Here is a 25,319-nt window from a genome sequence, read left to right as displayed (position 1 = left end):
GAATTACAGGCATGCACTACACGCCCAGCTAATTTTTGATTTATTGTAGAGATGAGGTCTCGCCAAGTTGCCCAGGGGGGTCTCGAACCCGCGGGCTCAGGCAATCCACTCACTTCAGCCTCCCAAAGCATGGGATTACAGGCTGAGCCACCAAGCCCGGCTCCCCGCTATCTTATGTGAAGAGAATTGGTGGTAGCTAAAGCTTTGAGTTTCATGTGGGAGTATAACAGAACTAGTACTACCTGGCAATGATACAGTAGTCATGGATCAGAAAATTTTCTTAAAAAGCTAGATAATAAATAGTTTAGGCTTTATAGGCCATACGGTCTTTGTCAAAACTACTCATGTCTGCTGTTATAGCAGAAAAGCAGCCATAAACAATACATAAAATAATGTGAGTAGCTGTGTTCCGATTAAAGCTTTATTTGCAAAACCAGATAGCCAACTTATGGACTGTAGTTTGCTGACATCTGAAGTAGATAGGGAAATTCTGTATCTCCTGTACCGGGAGCATGAGATTGTATTCAGGCAAAAGGAAAGCATAGATGATGAGGGTAAGAGGGACGAACTGTGATGGGTATTATCTGTTTGTCCCACTAGACTCACTCTCTACAATATTCCAAACTGCTTTGTGCTTTGCTTCTTTGCACTCTAGTTTTTAATTGGGTTTGACCAATTGCAGCCAATAGCAGGGGATCAGAGGACAAGGAAGAGAGAAAGGTCAGGGTGTTTATTTCCCATGCTCCTCCTCGGCTGGGCTGCAATTTGTTAAAGGCCATATTCCTCTGCCAAAGGTCCTCTCAGGTCTCACCTAAAACTATACCTACAGTTTTCTCTGGGTTTCAGTAATCACTCTGTCCCCTTGACCATTAGATCTAGGGTGGAAAATGGCCCCTGATACTGCTAATTTTGAAGTACACCACTTATTGAGCTCCTTTTACAATGTTCACAGCATTATAAATAGTCCTTTGATTATACCCTTATCAATTCCCATTTGAATCTATCATGTTTCCCACCATGACCTTGACTGAGAAGGATATCTTTAATTGTAAGACAATGCCCACTTCAAAGATGTTAAATGTGAAGAAAAAAAAAAAATGTACACCTTGCATCCAAAGAACTAGGCTAGTTGTCAATATATTTCTGGTGAATTAAGTAACTAATTAATGATTAGCATTCAGGGTGCAGCTCATCTCAAAGACCAATATAGTCCAGCGGTGTCATAGATTATGCATTGTTCAGAATGAACTTCAAAAATCAGAATTAATGCTACTTCCTCCTAAGTACTTAGATGCTCTTTCTCAGGTTTGATTCTAGTGATTAATGAGAAGTCATGGCTTTGCTCAAGACTCCTAGTTGTTATAGCAGGGCCAAACATTAAAATGCTATTTATTTATTCATTCTTATAAAGTAATTCCAAAGCAAATACTACCAACATGGGTATAATTTTGCTTTTAGTGAAGCAGTATAAGTTACTGTTGTTTTTTTGCTCTTCATGAACAGAGCTTAGAGGTTTCTGCAAGAAGAGAATGGTCCACCAGCTTGGCAACACATCAGATTCCTCAGGGTTTGCAGTTAACTCACATTCACTGCCCTATGAGACAACTGGCATATATTCTAGCCAAGCCAGAATTGTAACAGACATGAGTTTTCCTTGCCACCTTTATTTCTGAGACATTTTTGAGTCTAGGCTGACTGACTAGAACTTACCAACCCTTCAGCAAAACTACTGAACAGAACTGCACAGACTGTCTGATTATAGAAAACTAGTAATCAATAAGGCTACTCAGTCCAGAAACAGAGCTATGGTGCCTTTGAAAAAACCTATTGTATTTTCTTTCTTAATTTCTAATTGTCCCTATAGAGATGAAAGAACGAATTTCTCACCTCTGGTCCTCCTCGAGGAAAAATGTTACTCAGCATGGTAGCCCATGAAAAGATAAGAAGCTGACATCAGAATGCAAATCAATGTGCTTCTTCCTTCATTGAGAAAGTTTTACTATAAAGTATTATCAGTTGAACTTAATAATGTGTTTAGTGGCATTGTTTATTTAGATTCTTGGGCAAGCTCCTAATCTCCGGGTCAACCCATAACAAATGGCCCAGGGACCAGCAACCAAGAAGAGGACCATACTCTGAGTAGCCTTACTCTAGAGGGACTGAGAACTCAGTCTCTTCACATGAAGAGAGGTAACTCCACTCTTCAAGTCTGGGAGACCATGCTTAGTCTTAGATGGGATTAAAATCCATGTAACAGCCTGCCCAAGAATCCAATGGAATGTCATGACACTAAGAGACACAATGGGAGGTACTCAAGAAAGAAAGATTCAGATTTGATTTGTGACCGACAGATTATGGCATTCAGTTCCATTTCCAATCAATTTGTGAGTCTCAGAGTACAGCTGCCTAAGCACAGCACCATCCTTCACAAGAACTTGTTTCTGATGTAGAGAGAGAGAGATGACACAAAAATTTCAAATGCTGTACACAGAAATGAAATTTTCTTCAAGATCCAATGCAACCATAGAGCAAACAGGAAAACAGATCTTTAAACTGTTGAGTATTTTCAGAAATGATACCATACTAATGGAAATGCATCTGCATACTGCACAATCACCAGTAAAATGGATTCTGATTAACAAAGCTAGGAATTTTACATCATTCCTGTGCCTTTTTCCTAAGAAGAAACAAGTGCTATAATTTAAATGAGTTAAGCATAATTCTAACTTTGTAATGCAGACACTAAACACTGACCAAAGGCAGAGAAGCAATCGCAAGTATTTCTCCAAAGGCAGAAGAGTGTGTTCCTATCATTAGTAATATCTAGCATCCTTCTCACCTTATCCAAGACAGTGGTTCTTACCCTTGGCTGCTTTTAATATCCCCCAAGTCTTGTCTGCACCTGGACCAATTATATCATAATTTCTGAGGATGGTACCAAATCATCAGTATTTTCTAAAGCTTCCCAACTAATTCCAATGTGCTTCCAAAGTAAAGACATGAAGGGTATTGAGAGGACTGGTAGGCCAAGGGTATGATGGCTGCAGGTCTTCCTGGAAAAGACACCCCCTTACTGCACCAACCCTTAGGACACAACTATACAAGAAACCCTCAATGTCCCTTCTTCTGTTACTGCAAGCCCCAACTTCAATGCTGTTGAAAAGCAAGTAAAACTGGAAGGAGAGGAAATATTTGTGAATTTCTTGTGAAGGTTAAATGAGACAATGTGAGTGCAGTGCTATAGTTTGGGTTTTTGATGGGCCAAAACGGTCTACTCTCCCTTGTTATTCATTTATGATTAATTTAGCTAAAGATATAGGTCTTATCAAAAGAAAGATAGCTGCAGAGAACAGGAGCAGATGCAGCAAATTTGGAAGGGTTTTCCCTTGTATGTGAGCTCTACACAGCACACAACTACTAGGGACAGTTCCCACGAGTCTTGTCAATTGAAGAAGAAGCCACATTTTTGTTTTCTTCCACTTTTTTCTATTACAGGTTTCAACACTATTCCAGAATTATATTAAGAAAAATCGTTCTTCAGTTTATTTATTTATTTATTTATTTATTTATTTTTGAGTTGGAGTCTCTGTCACTCAGGCTGGAGGGTAGTGGCATGCTCCTGACCACTACAACCTCGACCTGCTGGGCTCCGGAGATCCTTCCGGCTCAGCCTTCCAAATACTCAGAACTACAGGCACGCACTACCATGCCCGGCTAATTTTTTAAAATTTATTGTAGAGACGAGGTCTCACCAAGTTACCCGGGTGGGTCTCGAACCGAAGGGTTCAGGCAATCCTCTCGCCTCGGCCTCCCAAAGTGCTGGGATTACAGGCTGAGCCACCAAGTCTGACCCAGTTTAATTTTTAATCTTCAGATTCCTGGGTGTCCTAAAACTTTTTCAAGGGATTAGCAAAGTCAAAACTATCTTTCTGATTTTTTTTCACTGTGCAAAACTGCGGCACCTTCACATGAATCCAAGCAGTATACTTATTTATCTTCGTGCACTCAAAGAAAAAAAAAAAAACAGTTTAAGAATGTCCTCAATGCAACAGTAAAAAGTACTAATGTTGTTAAGTCTTAACTCTTAAGTACATGTGTTTTAATATTTTATTTGAAAGAACAAATGACAGATAAGCTATAGTTATTCAGGCTTGAGAATTTGGCAGACATTTTTTCAAAAATGAACAAAACGAGCCTGTCACTTCAGGGAAAACAACTGACAGTATTTATTGCCAATGATAAAATTCAAGCTGTGAACCAAAAATTAGAATTCTAGAAAACTTGTTTCTGCCATTGTGTGACAGCTTCCCAATACTTATACACTTTTCTGATGTAACTGGTGATGATATTAACTAATGTGATTTTCCAATATTATGTAATAAAATTTATCAACTTTTGTAAGATCAGAGTAACCCAGTGATTCAGCATTTTCTAAATGACCAATGCATGAGTTACAAAGTTATACATGAATAAAAGACCCATTCAAAGTACAAGATAGACCAACAGATTTTAATGCAACAGAATACAAAAAGTTTTCCATATCACCATTAACTTTAAAACTGCCACTTGTTGAGTTTGGGTGAAGTGTCAATGAAAAATATACACAGTTATCTAAAAAGACTATTAAAATACTCCTCCCCTTTCAAAAAATAAATGCGAAGCCAGATTTTCTTCTTATACCTCAATCAAAATAACATATTTCAAGAGACTGAATGAGAAGCATACATGAGAAACTAGCTATCTTTCATTATGCCAGACTTTGAAGAGACTTGCAAAAGTATAAAATAGTGCTGATTGTTTTACTTTTTTGTTTTGTAAAATATATTTAGTTTTTCTCAAAAATATATGATCCATATTAACATGTAATGAGTTTATTTTTTAAAATGTATTAAAATTCCTTTCTTTTAAATTTCTCAGTTTTAATTTCCATGTTAAATATTGACAGATGTAACCCATACAAACAAAAGTATGAAGTCCTCCAAAGGTTTGAGAATCACTGGTTTAAGGGAATGCTTATAGACCTGTGCTGTCCTCATTTTCATTCTTGCAAACAGTTCAATTACTAATTCATCAGTTTGATCTTGTGGAAGCTTGAGTCTAGCTTCTGTTGAAGAGATCTTTTTCTATTTAATTCTGAGCCTTGGTCTTTACTTTTAAGGAGGGGTCCTTCTGAATCTTCAGTGGAAGTCAGTGCCATTCACTGAACTCCTCTAATTTGATAGGACTTGACCTCCAAACTGTCTCCCCAGAGCTAATCAGTTGCTGAAATCACTGCTCAGCTCATCCCTTTTCCTTTTGCTGTTGTTTTCCCCACTGGACTTCTTGGAGTCTCACTCTGTGCATGTGCAGCTCAGGCGAAGGATTGGAAGGAAATGTATATGCAGATTTGGGTTCTCCCCTGACCCCCACCTTATGACTTTCTCCTTTCTCATATAACCTGCAAAATGTTCAGTCTCTCTTGCTACCCCATCTTCATTCTCTGAATCCTCAGCCCAGTAAGATTGCATCCTTCTGCTTGAGTTCTACATCCGGTACACTGAGCAAATAGAAGTCTTCAAGGGAAACACCAACTAAATGTGGATCTCACCCGATGTGCTTTTATTCTTTCCGGTTCATAGCTCTTCCAGTTTCTGCTGGCTTTTGGCTGAGCTTCAGTGAGTTCAAGCAACTTTTCTTTCTAAGTTATAATTGTTATCAGCAGGAGGATTCGTGTGTGATGAGGTAGTCTTCCATTAAATGAAATAGAGCTCCTGTTTTTTTCCACTTTTGAATGAAGATTAGCAAGGCCATGTTCTCATCCATGGGAAACAGCAGAGCCAATACCAGGGCCTTGAACAATATGTCCTCTTCCAGCTATGCAGTGTTCTATGAACTCTATTTCCCCACAATCTACCCAGCAAGTTTGATTTAATATCCTCTTGCCTGGTAGGTTTGATGTTGAGCCAAAGGCCATCATCAGATACCCACTGTCTTACAACCTAATAAAATCAGTGTGCTGAAGAGATATTTGCACTCCCATATTTATTTCAGCATTATCACAATAGCCAAGATATGGTATCTACTTAGGGTCCATCAACAGATGAATGGATACTTTAAAAAATGTATATATATATATATATAATCTCAGTTACCTCTGGAAGCATTCTTGCCTTCTAGCAACAGCAAGATGTCTCAGGTTCTTTTTTAGTTTTCCTGTCCCACACATAGAACCAACTACTCTCTAGGAAATTTTGACTCCTTCTTGTGGAGCTCATGGTGATTCCTGTGTAACCTATGCTAGACCTCCCCCTCCCCAGACAAGAAGAGACAGGCACAGTTCCCACCATGAGGTCAGTTCTGGCCATGGTAGGGAGCTAGAGCTGACTCTTCCTGTCTTGGAATCTAGGACAGGTTACACAGGAATCATCACAAAGGTCAATTCTGGCACCAAAACAATTGCCCTCTGAAATTGGAAACCTCAAAGCCTATAAAGTTCATCCATGTTTCTTATGTCTATAATCCTCCAGTTATAAGCATGAACTGTCTTCCCAATTATCTCACTAGTCTGTTGTTGTTCTCTCATTCTCATACCGTTCTGAGTATTCCCCAGGTGAACTCTCTCCGAGATTTCTCAGTGATGCTTCTGGACTATTGCCTCACCCATATATTTCATAGTAAATTAATCTTTCTATATCTTTAGTATCTTTTCAAAATATTCTTAAGTAAATCCTGGCTTTCCCCTCTACCAATTTTCTTAAAGGAAGTTACTCTTTCTTCCATACTTTAATATCTCTTGATTGAGAGGTAATGTCAACATCCTCACAATTTTCCACTGTACCTTCTTAATCAGTCATCTTTTTCAAATCTAAGCAAGAGACCCTCTCTGAGATTCCTGTCATCCACCATATCACTCTCCACCACCCTCCCTTATAGTCACCTATCTATACTCAGTTCTCTCCTCCATCCTGATATATGTTTTTGGAACTTGACTCTCACTTACCTCCTCTACCTTAACTCTGGCTGGCATCCTGGTAGATTTCATCAACCATGTGGGTAAACCGCTCGACTCTCTAACGTCACAATTTCAATGTTGTTTCCTTCATATCTTCCAAATCCCTCCTATCTTTCTACTCATTTTATTCACTCTTCAACCGCATTAGGATCACTATCTTTTCCTTACATTCTTTAAATCGGCTCCACTACTATTTCTATTTCTCTCTAAACTAATCCCAGTCCTTGTGGTTTCAACGCCATTATCTATTTTCTCAATACTGCAATCAATTCCCAGTGAGCTCCAATGAGTTCAGCTATTCTTTTTATATTTTGTCCAGAGTTATCCTTGTTATCAGGAGGAAGGTTGGTATGAGATGAGGCAGTCTGCTATTAAATAAAATGGAACTGATATATCTTCCCACTTTTGAACTAAAATTAGCAAGGCCATGACCTCATGCATGAGAGACAGCCACCTTTGTCTTGCCACCACAACGTTACCATAACTATCCACCCTTAGATTAGTTCTTTACTATGCCTTCTACCTGAGTGACTAAGCATTGCTGGAAAAAAAAATTGTCCGTTGTGCTGAATAATTTCATCATAGCTTATAAGACATTCCTCCAAGAGGTACTTGAATATCATTGTCAACTATAAATCGGAAGGAAGGAAAGTCCAAGAAAGCCAGTGTTTGAAGACTACATTTTTTTTATTTTAAAGATGTGGGGTACAATTCAGGGTTAAGTATACAAATGCTCATTATGCAGGTACCCTTGTTGATGAGGTATGCTCCCCCCTCCCCTGGCAGTTTCCCACTACTGCCAATCCCTTCCTTATAGTATTATGATAATTGTTCAAGGTCCACTTATGAGTGAGAACATGTGGTACTCAGCTCTTTGTTTCTGTGATAGATCACTGTGTATGATCGACTCTAAATCCATCCAAATTGCTGCGAAGTCCATGTTTGTCCTTTTTTATGGCTGCATAATATTCTATCATGTATATGTACCACATTTTTTTATCCAGTATAGTTTCGATGGGCAGCACAGTTGGTTCCATGTTTTTGCTATTGTGAATAATGTTACAATAAACATGCACATGCAGGTATCTTTTTTGTAGAATGATTTGAGTTTTTCCGGGTATATTCCAAATAGGGGAATTTTGCTGGGGCATATGCAAGGTCAATTTCTAGTTCTTTCAGAAATCACCACACTGTTTTCTAAAGAGGTTGCACTACTTTGCATTCCCACCAGCAGTGTAGAAGCATTCTTTTTTCTCCACATCCTTGCCAGCATTAATGATGGCCATTCTTTCCTACACTTTTAATTTTGCTGTCTGTATCATTCAGGACTTAGTTGGAGATAATAAAATTAACACAAGCTAGTTTAAAGAGAAAGGGTTTTATCTTTATTTAAGGGTGGAAGGCTAAAGAAATATGCTGAGCTTCCAAGAACTACTCTCTAAACCACATGGGGCTGCCAGAGCAGCTGCCAAAAAGCTGTAAAATTAAAAATTTGCCTACCAAATTGGGAAGCCACAATTATATTTACTTATTACAAAGCCATTGCATGTTTGCTACCATCGGGGAGCCACAGCCCCTATTAAGAAACTGCTACCAGTTATGGCAAACAGCAGAAGTCACCTTTCAAAATGGTCCCTGGTGATTCTTACCTTGGTATCCATGCCCTTGTAGATAGGGTTGACCAGTGTGACCAATAAAATAACAGTATGTGACTTTTGAGACTATTTAATAAAATATATTGTCTCTTCCACTTTCTCTCTCGGATCACGTCCACCAGAAGAAGCCAACCACCATGTATGAGAACACTCATGCAACACTCTATAGAGAAGTCCATATGGGGAAAAACAGAGGTCTCTTCCAACAACCAGCACCAACCTAACAGTCATGCGAGTGAGCCACTATGGAAGTAGATCTTCCAGCCCTGGTCAAGCCTTTAGATGACTGCAAACTAATGAGAGACTCCGAGGCAGAATTGGTCAGCTAAGCTGCTTCCAAATCCCTGACCCACAGAAATTGTGAGAGATAATACATGTTTGTTGCTGTTTAAGCCACTATGTTTTGGGGGTAAATTTTGCTGCAGGAATAGATGACTAATACAGGTATCAGCATCCTGGACATTAATCCTTTTTTCAGTGTGCTTTGGATGACCTCACTGCGTTACTTCTCCTTTATCCTCCACCTCAATTATCTAAGCTCAAACTCCAGAGTTGAGAACTTGTAGAGGTAAAATCTGCAGGACTCTAGGAAAGGGCAAGACTCTTCCACCTTCTGGTTCATCCTTCACTAGCTTTCTGAAAAACGGCTCCTATTGGCCCACTCTCCCACAGACAACAACTATATCTAGATTATATATATCATAATATATATTTATATATAATATCTAGATTATATCATTGTATATTTATTATATACAACATAAATATATATTTAAAAACTACCTGACTACACTGGAAAGAGACCAAAAGGCAGATACTGGAAGGCGGTCATCATTTGGAAGAAGGCAGTGAAAACTGATGAATCACCGGTTTTGTTTTTTGGGCTTTCTGATTTATTTTGGTATTTCTTTTGCCTACATATCACACTGGGGTTGGGGGTGGGGAGAAGCTTAAATGAAGATACAAAATCTGCATTCTTACTGGTCTGAAGAATCAGAGGAGAGAGTAAGGGCAACTATAGCAATTGAAAACTGAGATGGGAAATCTCAGAAAGGTGACAGCCAGATAGGGGAAGCTGCAGATTCTACATGTAAGTTGCCTTCATTTCTGACTGATCACTGAACCATAAATGTGCAAACTGAGAGCGGGTGCAGAATGCAAGCAGTTCCACTAAGGCAATATGAACCAAAGTGAGATTTCAGTTGCCAGCTACTAAGGTGGAGACAGTTTTCCATTTGAGTTCAGCCCTTTGGACTTCCTTTATCTTCCCTACACACACACACACACACACACACACACACACACACACAGTTCTGTTGTAGCAAACAGTATTAGAAAGAACTAGGGGTTCTTTATTTATTTTTATGAGGTCCAAAAGGTACATAGAGAAATCATGCAAGATTTCCAGTGAGAAATTAGTTTTCTAGAGAGCCTATTAATTAATTTTTAGAATTCCACCAAACTTTGATGTAGGGTATTTTTTTAAATACCAAAGTGCATTCATTTATCTTCAAATATTCTGTGTATCTTGTTGAGAAAAGTGCTTGTAGTATTCCAAGTCATCAGAAAAACTGATTTGAAGAAATCAGAGCAGTTCCTTAAATGCCAGTTCATCTTCAAGGCTTGGACATTTCAGGCTATGGGGCAGAGCACAGGCTGGCTTGTCAAAGACAAGAGAGCTTTAACATGGGGAGATATGCTTACTGGTGAAAAATAATCTCTGAACTTTTCATGGCTTCCAACTGGTCACTGTTTGACATTCCTCTACCAGCCATAACATTGATCTTTTTCTGATACAGCTAAAGGAGAAAGAAATCAAAGAGTGGCTTCTCGTGTGCTTTGTCAACACAATCATATTTGTAAATAGAGTGTAAACCTACTGACAGTTTAGCAATGATTCTGCTTAATCTGAGAAAAAAAAAGTCAAATCTGCTTCCTGTTTTAAATCTCTGTATGGGGGAATTGGATTCCCATCATTTGTTTCGTCATTTTTTTTAGGAATAGATTGTGAGCCAAATTGATATTCTGAGAATTAGGAGAAAATTTTAAGCTTTGCCTGAAAGTTGAGGAGTTCAGCTCCTGGTTAAAAAGCAATGTGTGATTTTTCAGGCCCAACTATAGGCAATGACAAATGCTTTACCTGGCAGGCCTCATGGGGAAAGCTGTCCTCCTCACACCAGACTTGGTGCACAGCCAGTGCATTGAAGTCTCTGTGGAGAGTTGCAGTCAAGGCCTCAGATCCTTCTGGCCAATCATGTTCTTTCACATATTGATATTCCTGGTCCCAGTGCCAGTGCCTTTATTCTAGGCCTCTTTATCTGAGGCCTTGGGAAAGTGTCTTCTTCAGGTGCCTCTGCTGATCTCCCTATGTGGGAGTGGAAAGGGAAACTTTGAAGACACTTTTCCTCACTCTGACTCACTACCCAGTACTTTTCCACGTATAGCCCTCTGCCAGACTCCAGGGTCCATAAAACTGCTAGAGTCTTGTGTTCAGGGCTTCCTCAGCAGTAAGATGAAGCCATGACTGTGCTGCTCCACCCGACACTTACCAACATGCTGTTCCATAAGGGAGAGCAGTGGGGAGTTGGCACTTTATCTGGCTTTAGACTCTTGCTTACCCAATCACTGTAAGTGATTGAAGGCTTAACTCTTTAATGTTGGCTTGTTGCTTTAATTGGCTATTAGAACACCTGAAAACTCAGTTCTCTCTCAGCTCATCAGACTAATTACATTTTTTCCATTTCTAAAGATATCACTAAAAATTACACTCCTAAAACTGTTGGCCACACTGTGAAAATATGGCTGGTGCATCACAAAGTGAGTTTTAACCAATTTGCTCCAAAATATTTTATTAATAAAAGTCTTATATAAACAACAAAATAGAAAAAGAGTTATCTGTCACACTGAATAACATATTAAAAGAACATGTGTGGCTGTGGTTTCCAATTTCTCTACAAAACTAACCAGCCATGATGCAGTAAAGAAAGTTATAAAGAGTAAAAATATCCATATATTTTTTGAAACACTTCAAAGTACAAAAAGCATTGTGCTAATTTTTAAGTGCAAAGAAAGCTCATAATAAAATAGACTTTAAAAATTACAAATAAAAATCTGTACATCAAGGATATTTTTAAGGCCTTCCCATGTGCAGGACACTATGTAGAAAAAGAAAAGGAACCACTGAGCGAGGACCCATCACATCAGGTGTTACAGGTCTGGCCCATTTCGCTTTGCAGGACCATCTCCTCTTTTCTCAAGGGGAAAGTGTCAATCAGGTTGAAGAGGGCCACAGGTGTCACCAGGGAAACATAGCGCTCCTTGTCCATGCCATGCTTATCCACTAGCACCATACTGAAGGAGTAGAGTGGGATTCGCAGCAACAGCCTGGGACAGACAAAGAAGAGAAGACTGAATGAAACCCTGACTCCCAAGGGTTCTGGTGAAGCAACCAGAGCCCTATAATGATACAGTGTGCAAAGAAAGCCTGAATCATTCTCTAGACCCCTGCCACTCAAAGTGTGGTCCTTAGTTGTTAGAAATGGAAATTTTCATGCCCCGCCCCAAACCTACTGAATCTGAATCTGCATTATCAAGATTCCCAGATAGCTGATATATACGTGAGTGGTTGAGTAGCACTGCTTTCGATTATGGTAGGAAGACTTAGGCCTGCAATAGTGCCATGCACCAACAACAGTTGCTACAAGGCACATACAACAAGGCTAACAGATTTTGTTGCATTACATTGGAGTCAACCCAAGTTTGTTGGTTAGTTTTGCATAACCACATATACAATAGGATGAGACCAGTGGTTATCAATGAGATGCTTTTGCCCCCTCCACCCCACCCCAGGGACATTCGGCTATGTCTGAAGATGACTGCAAACTCATGAGAGACTCTGAGGCAGAACTGAACAGCCAAGCTGCTTCCAAATCCCTCACCCACAGAAATTGTGAGAGATAATACATATTTGCTGCTGTTTTAGGCTACTGTATTTGAGGGTAGTTTTTACTACAGGAATAGATGACTAATACAGGTATTAGCACCCTGGACATTAATTCTTTCATCAATGTGCTTTGGATGGCCTCACTGTATTACTTCTCCTTTATCCTCCACCTCAATTATCTAAGCTCAAACTCCAGAGTTGAGAACTTGTAGAGGTAAAATCTGCAGTACCCTGGGAAAGGGCTAGACTCTTCCACTTTTTGGTTCATCCTTCACTAGGCTGCTAAACATCTTACAATGTATAGGAAACCCTCCCTGCCAAACAAAGAATTATCCAGCTCCACGTGTCAATAGTGCCAAGGGTGAGAAAAGGTAAAGTTGATTGAAATAACTTTCCAAACATTATGTTTATGGTCTATTCAGTGGCTAACTCAGGAGTGCATAGTTAGAATGGATTGAGCTTGGTGTACAACCCAGGTATTCTTACTTGGTTAATTATAATTTGTACCTCAAATTTTTCCAAAAAAGAATTTCAAGTGGTTTCAAGTGTCTAGTGTTCCTTCTACTCTACCACATTGGGATTTAAACTGTGCAAAAAAATGTGATTTTTATATCAATACAAACATGTTTAGATGAGAAAAGCCAGAGAAAGCAAAAAACAACAACAACAACAACAACAAAAATAAACCAGATAAGCTGAGCCCAATGAACAAATGAGCCCACTGTCTTTTCTCTGGATTGTTTTTTTCAGTTTATATTTTGAGATTGTGTATGAGGCAGAATATACACTGCCATCTGAATTTAAAGTGAAATATGTCTTCCTCATACAAACAGATCAAGGTTTAAAAAACTATTACATAAAATACAAACTGACTTCACTTTTTTCTGGCTTTTAAGAGGGAGTTTCAAGGGAGAAAGGAATAATTTATATTTTATCCCAGTGGGAAGCTAAATCACTAATCCACTTCTGGTGACTAGAAATAAAAGAACATTACAATGCCTCCACCAGGTTTCCTGCAGTGCTAAGAGGGTCACTCAGGAGGAGATGACTTTGTGAAGTACATTAATGAGTAACTGAACATGTGAATGTAGGCTGTGAAGTAAGGTGGGAATAGAAAACTAAACTGCTCTACATCTTTAAAAGGAGGGACACTTAGTTTCAGTGGGGTGAGGGGGCAGGGTGGTCCCAGGAAACAGAGGAGTAGGGAATGTAGTGGCTGAAGCATGTGGGAAAAGGTGACCAATGAGAAATTGGAGCATTCGGTTTTATAGTATTTGTGAGGCTAGGATCAAACCCCCCTCATAGTGTCACCATCTGCTACCACACAACATTCCCCTGTAAGCCTTGTGCTTTGATTGACACTGAATATAAAGAGGGAACGCTGTCATGGGAAGAGCTGAGTAGTTAGGTCAGCAGGCTAGCAACAGCCAGGGGAATGCATCCTACTGAGGCTGAGGCCACGGAAATCTTGAGGATAGATGACTGAACACCCCACAGAATGTGGGATGGGAGGTGGTGCTGACAGTATGTCCAAGTTACACCAATGTCTGTCATCAGATTAGAAGGAATTCTTCCTGGAGAATCTTCTAGGAAACTCTGGAGACTCAAAGAACAATGTGGGTATAGAAATAATAATTTTCTTGGTCTCTGTTGTCCTCGAGAGTGCTGGAAAATTACTCTAGGGAACATGAATCAGCCCATATATCCAGACCAAAAAGAAATGAGGACAAGAAAGAAGAAAGGTGTTTATGCCACAGTTTCTGGTACAGGATGCTGCCACTAAGTCATTAAATAAATGAATAAGCCGGGCTCGGTGGCTCAGCCTGTAATCCCACGCCTTTGGGAGGCTGAGGTGAGTGGATTGCCTGAGCCCGCGGGTTCGAGACCCGCCTGGGCAGCGAGACCTCATCTCTACAATAAATCAAAAAATCAGCCGGGCATGGTAGCGCGCGCCTGTAATTCCAGCTACTCGGAAGGCTGAGGCGGAAGGATCGCCGGAGCCCAGCAGGTCGAGGCTGTGGTGGCCGGGAGCGGCCACTGCACTCCAGTCTGGGCGACAGAGTGAGACTCCAACTCAAAAAAATAAATAAAATAAATAAATAAATAAATGAATGAATGAATGAATGAATAATTGAATGCCAAAAAAAGAAGGAAGGTGATGACCTTGCAACATCAGGCACCCAGTCCTCCCTTTCTGCCTACTCTGTTCTAGAGTTTTATCATGGCCTCAGTGCTACATAAAAGTAGTGTTCTAACCAGACAAGATAATTTTTAGATTATCCAGGCATTCTACTTCTTTCCTATTTCCCATTCTTTTTCTAAATTGTCTCTTCCTCTGCACTAGACTCTAAGGTGGAATTCAAAGTGAAAAAGAAAATAACATCCTTCTGCCAAGTTCTTTCTTCCTTGCTGATGTGTCTGATAACAGGGGCATGCCAGCCTGACACCGAATCCATTAGGTAATGCATCTCTGCATGATGTTTACCTGAACTATCTTCTGGCTGCACAACAAATACTGACCCTCTTCTTAAAGGCTGCTAGACAAATTTTCTGTTTCAAAATGAGAAATACTTTGGTAAGACACTAAACCAATGATTCTGACACTGTGGTCCCCTGGTAGCTTGCTAGAAATGCAAATTCTCAGACCCTACTCTAGGCCTACTGAATCAATAACTGTGGGGGTAGAGCCTAGCAATATGTATTTTAACAAACCCTCCAGAGGATTCTGATGCAGGTTAAAGTTTGAGAACCACTGCATAATTCATTTAAGCAACTTATTTATTGCTTAAATTATCTGCAGCCTATAATAGCCCCAATATACTCATACAACCTGAAATAAGTTTTGTTCTTGAATCACATTTTTCTGTTCCTTGTGCAGTTTAAATAGTTTACATTACCTAAAGATTTTATACAAATTATATATATATATATATTTAATCTAAAGAACATAATTCTGCAACAGGTTTTTTAAAAAAATCATTGGCACAGAGTATGAGCAGCTAGTTCTAAATAAGCAACAGTTTCATAAAACTTACTTTGAAAATGTTCATTATAAATTTTTAGATATCGACACAATTCTCTGTCTTGAGTTTTGCACACTTCAACTTGAGGTATTAGTACTCTATCTGTAAATATGCTCTTAAAGACTAATATCAGCTGGGCTCGGTGGCTCAGCCTGTAATCCCGCACATTTGGGAGGCTGAGGTGAGTGGATTGCCTGAGCCCGCGGGTTCGAGACCCACCTGGGCAACTTGGCGAGCCCTCATCTCTACAATAAGTCAAAAATTAGTCGGGCATGGTAGCACGCGCCTGTAGTTCCAGCTACTTGGAAGGCTGAGGCGGTAAGGATCGCCGGCACCCAGCAGGTGAGGCTACGGTGGCTGGGAGCGGCCACTGCACTCCAGTCTGGGCGACAGAGTGAGACTCCAACTCAAAAAAAAAAAATAAAGACTAATATCACCCTCATTGAACTAGTAAACCTATTGCAATGAAATTCAGTCATTTATTCCATTTAGCTCCAACATGGTGCCAGGCACTGTGCTAGACACCAAGTAGAAAATATTGGAAAGATCTGCTACTGACCTCAAAAGCACTATACTTTGAGGAGATGCTAGATGCAAATGCAGTAATATTTCAAAAAATACAAAAGCATATGAGTTTATCTAGACTTCTCCCTCCATCAACCAACTAAAGAAAATTTATACATGCTTTTTTTGTTTGTTTTCCATCCCTGACCCTCTGAGATTTTTACCTTGGTGGGATGGGACAGGCTCTTTCTGGGTGGAAAGAGGTATAAATCAAACATGGGATGGGTCAAAGGCAGCTAGAATATAGGGAAATGGGAAAAAGAAGCTATTGTATTAATCTCTATATAGCATCATTTGTTAAGGATATGTTTCTGTCATATAGCCTCACAAGGAATTTCTGTGAACGCCTATGAAGAAAGGAAATTCTCTGAATTCCTATGATAGAGTTCACTAAGTCCCATTTCATTTTCTTCTTCTTGGGGATACAGAAATACTGCATTTCTCAGCTTCCCTTGGAATTCATGTGACTATTTCTGGACAACTGGGAGAGTGAGCAAGGTGTGTCACTTCTACCCTGAAGCATAAAAGAGTGGGTGTGGGTTGATTGTTTTTACTCTCTTTATTCCCTTTTGCAGAAACCTAGAAGCCATGTGCTCTGAATGTTAATGTACAACATGGAGCAGGCACATGGGACTCGGAGAACAAATATCTGCACCCTCCTCTCCAGTGTGCGAAAGACAAAGCTAGGTAAGAAAGGAAGGTTTTTAAAGGAGTCTTGCTTTAGTGTAATTATCTATTTCACAGTGGTCAAGAGATGCAAGTAAACATTTGGATTATTCTGAAACTACCTTCTGGCTGTTGAATTCTACTTCTTTAATACATCATTACTCAGAGTCTAAACACCACAGCTCCAGTTTTATAAGTGTTACCAAAATAAAATATAATTGTTGAAATGGGGGTATGGACAAGTGCCCTGCACGCAGGAAGGAAAAAGAGGCCAAGCCTGGCAAAGCTAGTTGAATGCCTGCACTCCTAATAAGACCAAGGCTTGCTTAGATCCTTTTTTCAGTTTCTCCTTCTCCTTCTCTACCCATCTCTCCCCACCAACCAAACACACACACACACACACACACACACACACACACACACACACAGGCAAAGCAAAAACACTTGTTTCGAGGGGGAAAGAAGACAACACCGGTAATTACCCACTACATTATTTATTTGGACAAACAACCACATGCTAATTAGTATGGTCATGATACTCCCAGAATAAAAGCAATGAAACATTGAAGTTTGTTTGAACTCAATATTGAATAGAAAGAAATTAGGGAACCTGACCAGATAAATGTGCATTCACAGAGGACAAGACTTAAGAACAGAACATCCCCCTACCTGAGCTGCAGAGCTAAGGCTGGAGGCATGATCTTTGTTCTTATCCTGCCGATGAGGGTTGGAAACACACCCACCAGCTCCACCACAGTGATGTGTCGAAGATCCAGGCCACACTGTGCTTGCTGAGAAAAAGAAAACCCAACAGGGAGGTGTGAGCTTGGTTAAAGAAAGAGACATACATGTCAAGCTACAAGCTAACAGAAGCAGTACTGGCCTGTCTTTGGGAGTTTATTTGCCCACTCTGAACTGTCCAGAAAACAGTTGAGAAATTGGGGTTAAATTAGTGGCTATAAAACTTAAATACCTTCCTAGAAGAATCATGCAGAAATGGCTTGGCAACAAGATTTTGAAAACCTAAGCATAATGAAAGTCTATGTATTTCCAGACAGGGTGAGACTTTGCATGAGTCAAATTTCCTAAAAAGTGTCCAAGACCACCCCAGAGGATTATAACTTTGTCTTTGCAAGGAGAGAAGAATACACTGTTTCCTTCCCTGCCCTATTTTCACACTCCATGTCCCCCTGCCCTAAGACCCTCCCCAAGCCCAGGGGAAAGAAGGATGTGAACAAGGTTCCAATTCTCTAAGCTGGTCCTTGGCAAGAGCCTCCAGAATGTTGTCCAGTCAACCATGTGCCATGAGGACTCATCAAGAGCAGCAGTGGCAATAAGGAAACAGAAAATTAACATAAGACAAATAAGATGAATCTAGAAAATGGGAAATCTAAATGGGAAAAGAAATTTTGAACCCCTGTATTATGAGAACACCAAATGTTTTGAACCACAATTCCACTGAAAACATCCCTATATGGTAGGGGGAAAAAAGTTTGAAAAGGTAGAAATAGACTTTTCTATTACTCTAATGGAAACACCTAAGTTAATCAAACTTTACCTTGAAGGTTCTGGTTAAAATACAAATGTTGCAAGAAGGAAGTCACATATAAACATGTTAATACAAAATATCTTATCCAACTGGTTGATTGATAAGCTAGCAAGTATCCGAAGAGATGGGATAGACTACAGCAGGGATGACACTTTTTCTCTGTAAAGGGGCAGACAGTCAGTATTTTAGGCTTCACAAGTCTGGATGGCCTCTTTTCTAACTTCTCGACTCTACTGCTGTAGTGAAAAAGCAGCTATTCAATGCATGAACAAATGAGTGTGGCTATGTCCAATAAAAGTTAACTTACAAAAACTGGCCATGGGCCAAATTTGGCCCACAGGCCATAGTTTGCTAATAGAAAGGAAAATCAAGTTGTTTAGCTTATTCATTTTTCTATAAAATAAGAAAAGATGAGGAAATGCACGATCATGTAATATAAGCTGTAATGCTACCTTCCCACAAAACAGGGAGATGTAAGCTTGTGTTTTCTAAAGAGCAAGCCCCTAGCTTGGACAAGGAAATATGAGGGGAGGTAAAATGGCCAGGACTGGGGGTAAAGATGTAATAAATTTGGTTCCTATCACAAGAGCCCACAAAAATTTTATATGGCTCTTCAGAGTACATGGGCAGTCCGTCAAGTACATGGGAAAAGTGAAAAGACTTATTGGTATTCATTGTATTAATGCTGACATGAGAAGTACATTGTAGTCTTTGATTAAGCCAAGATTGTTCTAAGCACTTAGTTCTATTCACTGTAATAAATGAATGGAATATTCTCAAAACATGTGCAGTACCATGTCCCTGACACAGCACACATCCAGACTCTTCAGTATTCAGTCAGATTGACCACTCTTTTTGTATAGAAGCTTCAGGACAAACACAAGCAACTTCTAGTTTGGTCCCTACAGTTTCTATTCAACCAACACCCCACTCAAGATGCTGGTTGCCTCATTTAGTAGCTGTGTGTGAAATTTACACAGCTGAGAAGGGCACATTTCCTAGAAAAAGTTCTCCTTAACCTTTAGAGTGCTTAAGAATCTCCTGGACAATCTTGTTAAAAATGTAGGTCTGGGAAGGGGGCCTGAGAATCAGCAGGTCTATCAAGCTTTCAGGTGATACAGATGCTGCTGGTTCATGGATCACACTTTGAGAACCACTGTTCTAAAAAATAATCGTCAGTCTCTGAGAGTTGGGGAAATTCCCTGGGAAAGGATGTGAGGCCTAAGGGAACCTGGACTCCCCTCATCCTTTGGGCCGCCTTTTGGGCAGACAACTGATTGATCTCCTCCACCCAGGCATATCCTGGACGGTTCAGCAATGAGAACTCTTTTGTGGCTGAACTCGTACAGCATGTCAATTAGACTTATTAGTAAAGACAAACAAACCTTGTTAGTTGGAAAACGATTGGGTTAGCTCTGGAGAGTCAATGTTAATCAGCTTATGCCTCAGAACCATAAATGAATGGTAGTAGCTCTAAAGTGCCAGTTCCTGAAACACAGTAAACTGATTAGGCCCTGAATCTGGCCTTCACTTTAAGTGAAATGGCTGGGCCCTGCCTGTAAGAGGTCTTCCTCCCATCTTGGTCCTGCCTTGAGGACTCACCTGCAGCATTCCCAGCTGCAGCCGGTAGAGGAGGTTTCGGGCTGTGGGTGTGGACACAATGAGGAGTCTTCTTTTCTCATAAAACTGATCCAGAAGTGCAGCTGCTGTTCTGACACCCACATTGACATTCATGGCTGTAATTAGAAATGGTCACATGGGTCAGAAAACCTCTACTTGTTCTGGCTCAACATAGCCTGTGATGACACACAGAACCATATGTTGTAAGAGGTAGACCCTGAGGTAAGTATTCCAATTAAGTCATCACCTCCCACATGGTCTAGTCGTTAGGATTCCTGGTTTTCACCCAGGCGGCCAGGGTTCAATTCCCGGTGTGGGAAGATGGGCTTTTTGGGAGATTGGAGGCTTTCCCATATCTGGTAGCTAAAACAAGACAATCCAGAAAGAAATATAAGATGAACTTGTCTTCAATGAAACCAATATAAGTCATTTATTTGGAAGGTGGTCCCGGGAAACACTGGTAGAGGAGTGGACAAGTGTATTGGTTTCCTTTTGCTGCTGTAACAAATCACCATAAACATAGTGCCTTAACAGAACACAAATGTATTCTCTTTAGTCCTGGAGGTCAGAAGTCCAAAACAGGTTTCACAGAGCTAAAACCAAGGTGTTGGCAGGCTTGTGTTCCCTGTAGAGGTTCTAGGGTAGAATCTGTTTCCTTGTCTTTTTCAGTATCTAGGGGCCACCTTCATTCCTTGGCTAGCGACTCTTCCATCTTCAAAGACAGCAGTGTAGCATCTTCAAATCTCTCTTCTCTCTAACCTCTCCTTCCAACATCTCTCTCTGACTCTGACAGCAGTTCTGACTCCCTTATGTGAGGACCTTTGGGATTATATTGAGCCCATTGGATAATCCCAGATACTCTCCCCATCTCAAAATCCTTAGCTTAATTATATCTGCAAAGTCCGTTTTGCCATATAAAGTAATACATTCACAGGTTCTAGAGGTTAGCATGTGGGTATCCTTAGGGGGGCATTATTCTGCTCATATCAGGAAGTGAAACAGTGAAGGAAAGAAAACAAGAGTGGGTTTTCAGGCAAGCTACTGCTGTGGGCATCTGGAGCTCATTCCCACTGGGGAACTTTGAGAGATGGCATATACATACCTCAGAGTTATCCCACTTGAGGGAACTAGAGTATTTATAAGCCAAATGCTCCATCATTGGTTGAAAGTTGCCTCTGGGGCACTAACTATCACTTCCAGCCAGCTTTGCACATGGGCTGACAATGCTTTCATAGCTGTAAAAAATGCTCTCAGAGACACTCAGACAGACCCATGTAATTAGCCTTCTGAACATAAATGAAAATTTCAAGAAAAAAAGAGAAAATTTCAAAGGCATATGGGCCAAGCATTATGGTATCTGCTAAGGAAAGGGGTGCAGGGAAGCAGAACGGTAAGAATGGGCAATAGACAGGCTGGCTTTGGAATGGCTGAGATTCTCTGAAGTCTGCCTCCTTGGCGCAGAAGGCACAGGGTCAAGTGAGCCACAGAGGGCCACAGAGCAAGTAACACAGTCATGGAGGACATGGGACAAGAAAGTTTCATAATAGGTCTGAAGCCGGGCTCGTTGGCTCAGCCTGTAATCCTGCGCCTTTGGGAGGCTGAGGTGAGTGGATTGCTGAGCCCGCGGGTTCGAGACCCGCCTGGGCAGCGAGACGTCAGCTCTACAATAAATCAAAAAATCAGCCGGGTGCGGTAGCGCGTGCCTGTAGTTCCAGCTACTTGGAAGGCGGAGGTGGAAGGATCGCCGGAGCCCAGCAGGTCGAGGCTGCGGTGACCGGGAGCGGCCACTGCACTCCAGTCTGGGCGACAGAGTGAGACTCCAACTCAAAAAAAAAAATAAAATAAAATATAATAGGTCTGCCATTTAGTCAAATAAAGTACAACCATTTCAGCTGCTTAAGGTCAATGAAAGATGTTTAATAGATAAATAAACAAACAGGCCTGGCCCTGGAGAAGAAATGAGAAAAACTAGGAAATTCCATGTATGGTTTATAATCTTGGTGTTTATATTTCAAACTTTAGATTTGCATTAAATTATTTGTTCATTCACACATTCATTCACTGAGCCCACATACACTGAGTATGTGCCATGTACCAAGCGCTATGTCAAGCACTGAGATGTTTCACTGAGTGATACAGAGTTCCTGCCCCAGGGGCTCAGAATCTAGGATACTTTTGATTAATAAAAATGCAATGGAAGTCACTATGTAATTTTGCAATTTGTAGTAGCCTTAACAAAAAAGTACAAAAAGAAAGGTAAAAATGACTTTATCATATGCTTTATTTAACCCAATATATCCAAAATATTTCATTTCAACATGTGAACAATATTAAAAATTGAGATACTTTATATTTTTTGTACTAAGATTTTGAAATTGGTGTATATTTTACAATTACAAAACATCTCAATTCAGACTAGCCTAATTTCAAGAGCTAAATAGCAATGCATGGTTAATGGCTACCATATAGGACCATGCAGGCCTAGAACCTTGTTAGATACTACTATACTTTAATGCTAGATTTGTGGGCATGGAATTCTTAGATGGATGTCTGTGATGGATATATTCTTTCTAGTTTAATATATGAAAGTGAAGACCTCGGGCATTTACCTAATAGTATCTCTCTCTCTCTCTCTCTCTCTCTCTCTCTCTCTCTCTCTCTCGATGCCTGCCCCATCCACCCAACACTTAACTCTGAAAAGCTAGAACTGAAGGAAAAGAACAAAGATGAAAAGGTACTAAAAAATTAGAAAAAAAGAGAAGTCTACAAACAAGAGGTATGTCCAGAATTTTCTGTCTAGTCTAAATTTCACACTATTACCACTTCCCAGTTCAACTTTTGTTCATCAGTAACAAGAGCTGTCAGGCACTGCTCTATTACACTGTTCCACAAATGACCAGATTTAATCCTTACACAAATCAAGAGGTGAATGAGATACTATTTTCCTCATTTTACATAGGAGGAAAGAGTCCAAATACCCAAGGTCTACATGACTTTTAAGCCAGTGCTGCAAAGCTGGCATTATATGGTCTATACAATGTAATATACAGTACATGGTATATATAATATTTGGTGGTATAGTGGCTTTGTAAATAAGAACCTTATACTTGTAGAAGGGAGGAACAAGGATGACTACAGCAGACTTTGCTGATTCATAAAGTCACCAAAGGCTGGCCCTGGGTTCTTACCTTAAGCTTCTCCCTTAGAGGACATGAAGGGGAAATCACAAGACAAGTAGAGGCAAAGAAAGGCAGGTGAGTTGAGCTGCAGCAGGGATCTGGGGACTATGTTCACCAACTTGGTGAACACAGATGGCAATAAACTTTTCAAGGTTCACAAAATGAAACCTTCTCTTCCTGTACTGGAATGAACAACCAAGGAGTCTTCAGGTTTTGCTGCTGGCTGGAAGAGGGCTGCGTACATACCTGCACATGTGGGTTCTGTGCCAGACCAAGCCAGGTTGGATTGACATACTCGGGCAGGACTACCCTGGAGCTCATAGCCACCAACGCAGGAGAACTCACAGGTGGCTCCATAATTATCGCCGTCACTGGAGCATTTCATATAACCATTCTCTGGGGCATTGAGTTTACCGCAACGTTTGACTGTAGGGACACAAGTCCAGAGGGGTCTCAGTGCTGAGCTTCCTTCCACGTAGCAGGGAAAGTGAAGACGCAGAGGGACCAGCTTTGCAATCAGGCTTCTACATTAGCACATGAAATGAGTGAGGGGGCATGGATGACTATTTGGTCAATGGGTGGGCCTTGGAATGGTCACCTTCCATACCAATGACACCACTGAAATCAACTAGTTTAGCCCCTTGTGTTATAGATGAAGTTGGGCCCCAAAGAGTAATGATGGTTAGAAAATTGCTGCCCAAACCATGAGGCAAAAAATAATCCTTAAAAACAGTTTTTGTTGTTGTTGTTTTCAGGTAAACCAAAGGTTCTAGAACACCAAGAACAGGGTGGCCAAAACTAGGGGGTGCCTTACCAGTCTAGTTATAGAAGGTCTTGCAAGCTTTGGCTTGTTCGCCAAGCTCAGTGATGAAAAAAATATCAAATGATATTCTGCTGGGACAGCCAACTATGGACTCCTGTGAGACCAGTCCCATGGAACTCCTTAAATAATCTGCCAGCACTGAATCTTATGCAGGTGTGTATCATGAAATTCAGGCATTAAGATGGGATACTTCCCCAAGCCTCATTAGAGGCTAATTTAAAGCCGGCAGGTCTCCCTACCACAGTGGGCACTCAGAGTTCTGGCTTGAGGGCCTGCTTCCCTTAGCTATTCTAAAGAGAGAGAAAAAAACCAATAAGCAGTACTCTTACCTCTTACTTTAACTCGAAATTTGCAAGTGCCTTTGTTCTCAGCTCTGTCATAAACTGTGTACTGAATCTTATGGTCTCCTTCTGGAAAATTTGAGCCTGGGGGAAGGCCTTTTAGAATAACACTTAAAGAAAGAGGGGGGGAAACAGAAATACCAAATATGATCATTATGGACCTAACAAGCAGTTGTTGAACTCCTACTCTGCACAGGATGCAGGGATATTGAAGGGCAGCCTCTAGGCCTGTTTGACCAGAAAAAAAGACTTCTTGAAGAAAGAATCTTCTGAGTTTTATTCTGTTTTAGAACAGTTTGAGACCAGAAAATGTAAGACCCCCAACTACTGGGAAGCTTAGACTTTTTTTCTTACTGGAGGATAGACTGGGGGGCAGGAAAGCTGAGAAGCCAAAGCCCATGTCTTCTTCCAGTACTCTTTTTTCAAGGAGGACAACAGGATTTTCTGGAGGAAAATCATTTGAGAATTTAGTCCAAACAGACATTGGCAATTTTGGCCTGTAGGGGGTGCTAAGACTTTCTCTGCTTTTTAAATCTACCTCAGTGGAGATCTTTCCTGAGCAAAAGGCAAACTAACAAACTCTTTCATTCTTTCGTTATCCTAATAATATAATAATAACAATAATTGCTCTTTGCACTTACATAGACCCTTACATATTTTAGGCATTTTACATATATTAGTATATTTAATCCCTATAACAATCCTATTGGGTAGGTAGTATCATTTCCATTCACAAATGAGGAAACTGAGGCACCAAAAGATTAAGAAACTTGCCCAAGATCACACGACTAGAGAGACACCAGCATCTTTCTTCTTGGTTGTCTGATAAGAACAGCAAAAAGTATAGCATGATAAGTTCCAGGATTTGCTTGTTTTTCGAAATACAGAGAATTCCTTCTCCCTACAGTTCTTAGGAATGGTAAGAATATTTGCTAGTAATAGACATACAGAGTTATCATTGTCAC

General features: G+C 40.4%; 1 protein-coding gene and 1 non-coding gene across 2 annotated transcripts; one reads left to right on the top strand and one right to left on the bottom strand.

The window, feature by feature from the left end:
• Window positions 1-11,478: 11,478 nt before the first annotated feature.
• On the bottom strand, window positions 11,479-24,464 carry LOC103258453 (sushi repeat-containing protein SRPX; the record flags this gene model as incomplete). Its single annotated transcript, XM_008056120.1, has 5 exons — window positions 11,479-12,030; window positions 17,512-17,633; window positions 19,994-20,127; window positions 23,437-23,616; window positions 24,343-24,464. Coding segments are annotated over 5 exons (742 nt in total), but the record flags the coding sequence as incomplete, so codon positions are not given.
• TRNAE-UUC lies at window positions 20,260-20,331 on the top strand. Its single transcript has one exon. It is a non-coding gene; the product is annotated as a tRNA-Glu (tRNA).
• Window positions 24,465-25,319: the final 855 nt, after the last annotated feature.

This window comes from Carlito syrichta, unplaced genomic scaffold (assembly GCF_000164805.1).
Source record: "Carlito syrichta isolate Samal-C Ts95f unplaced genomic scaffold, Tarsius_syrichta-2.0.1 Scaffold302227, whole genome shotgun sequence".
Lineage (NCBI taxonomy): Eukaryota > Metazoa > Chordata > Mammalia > Primates > Tarsiidae > Carlito > Carlito syrichta.
The sequence above is the reverse complement of the archived record's forward strand: the minus strand, read 5'-3'. Positions and strand labels throughout refer to the sequence as shown.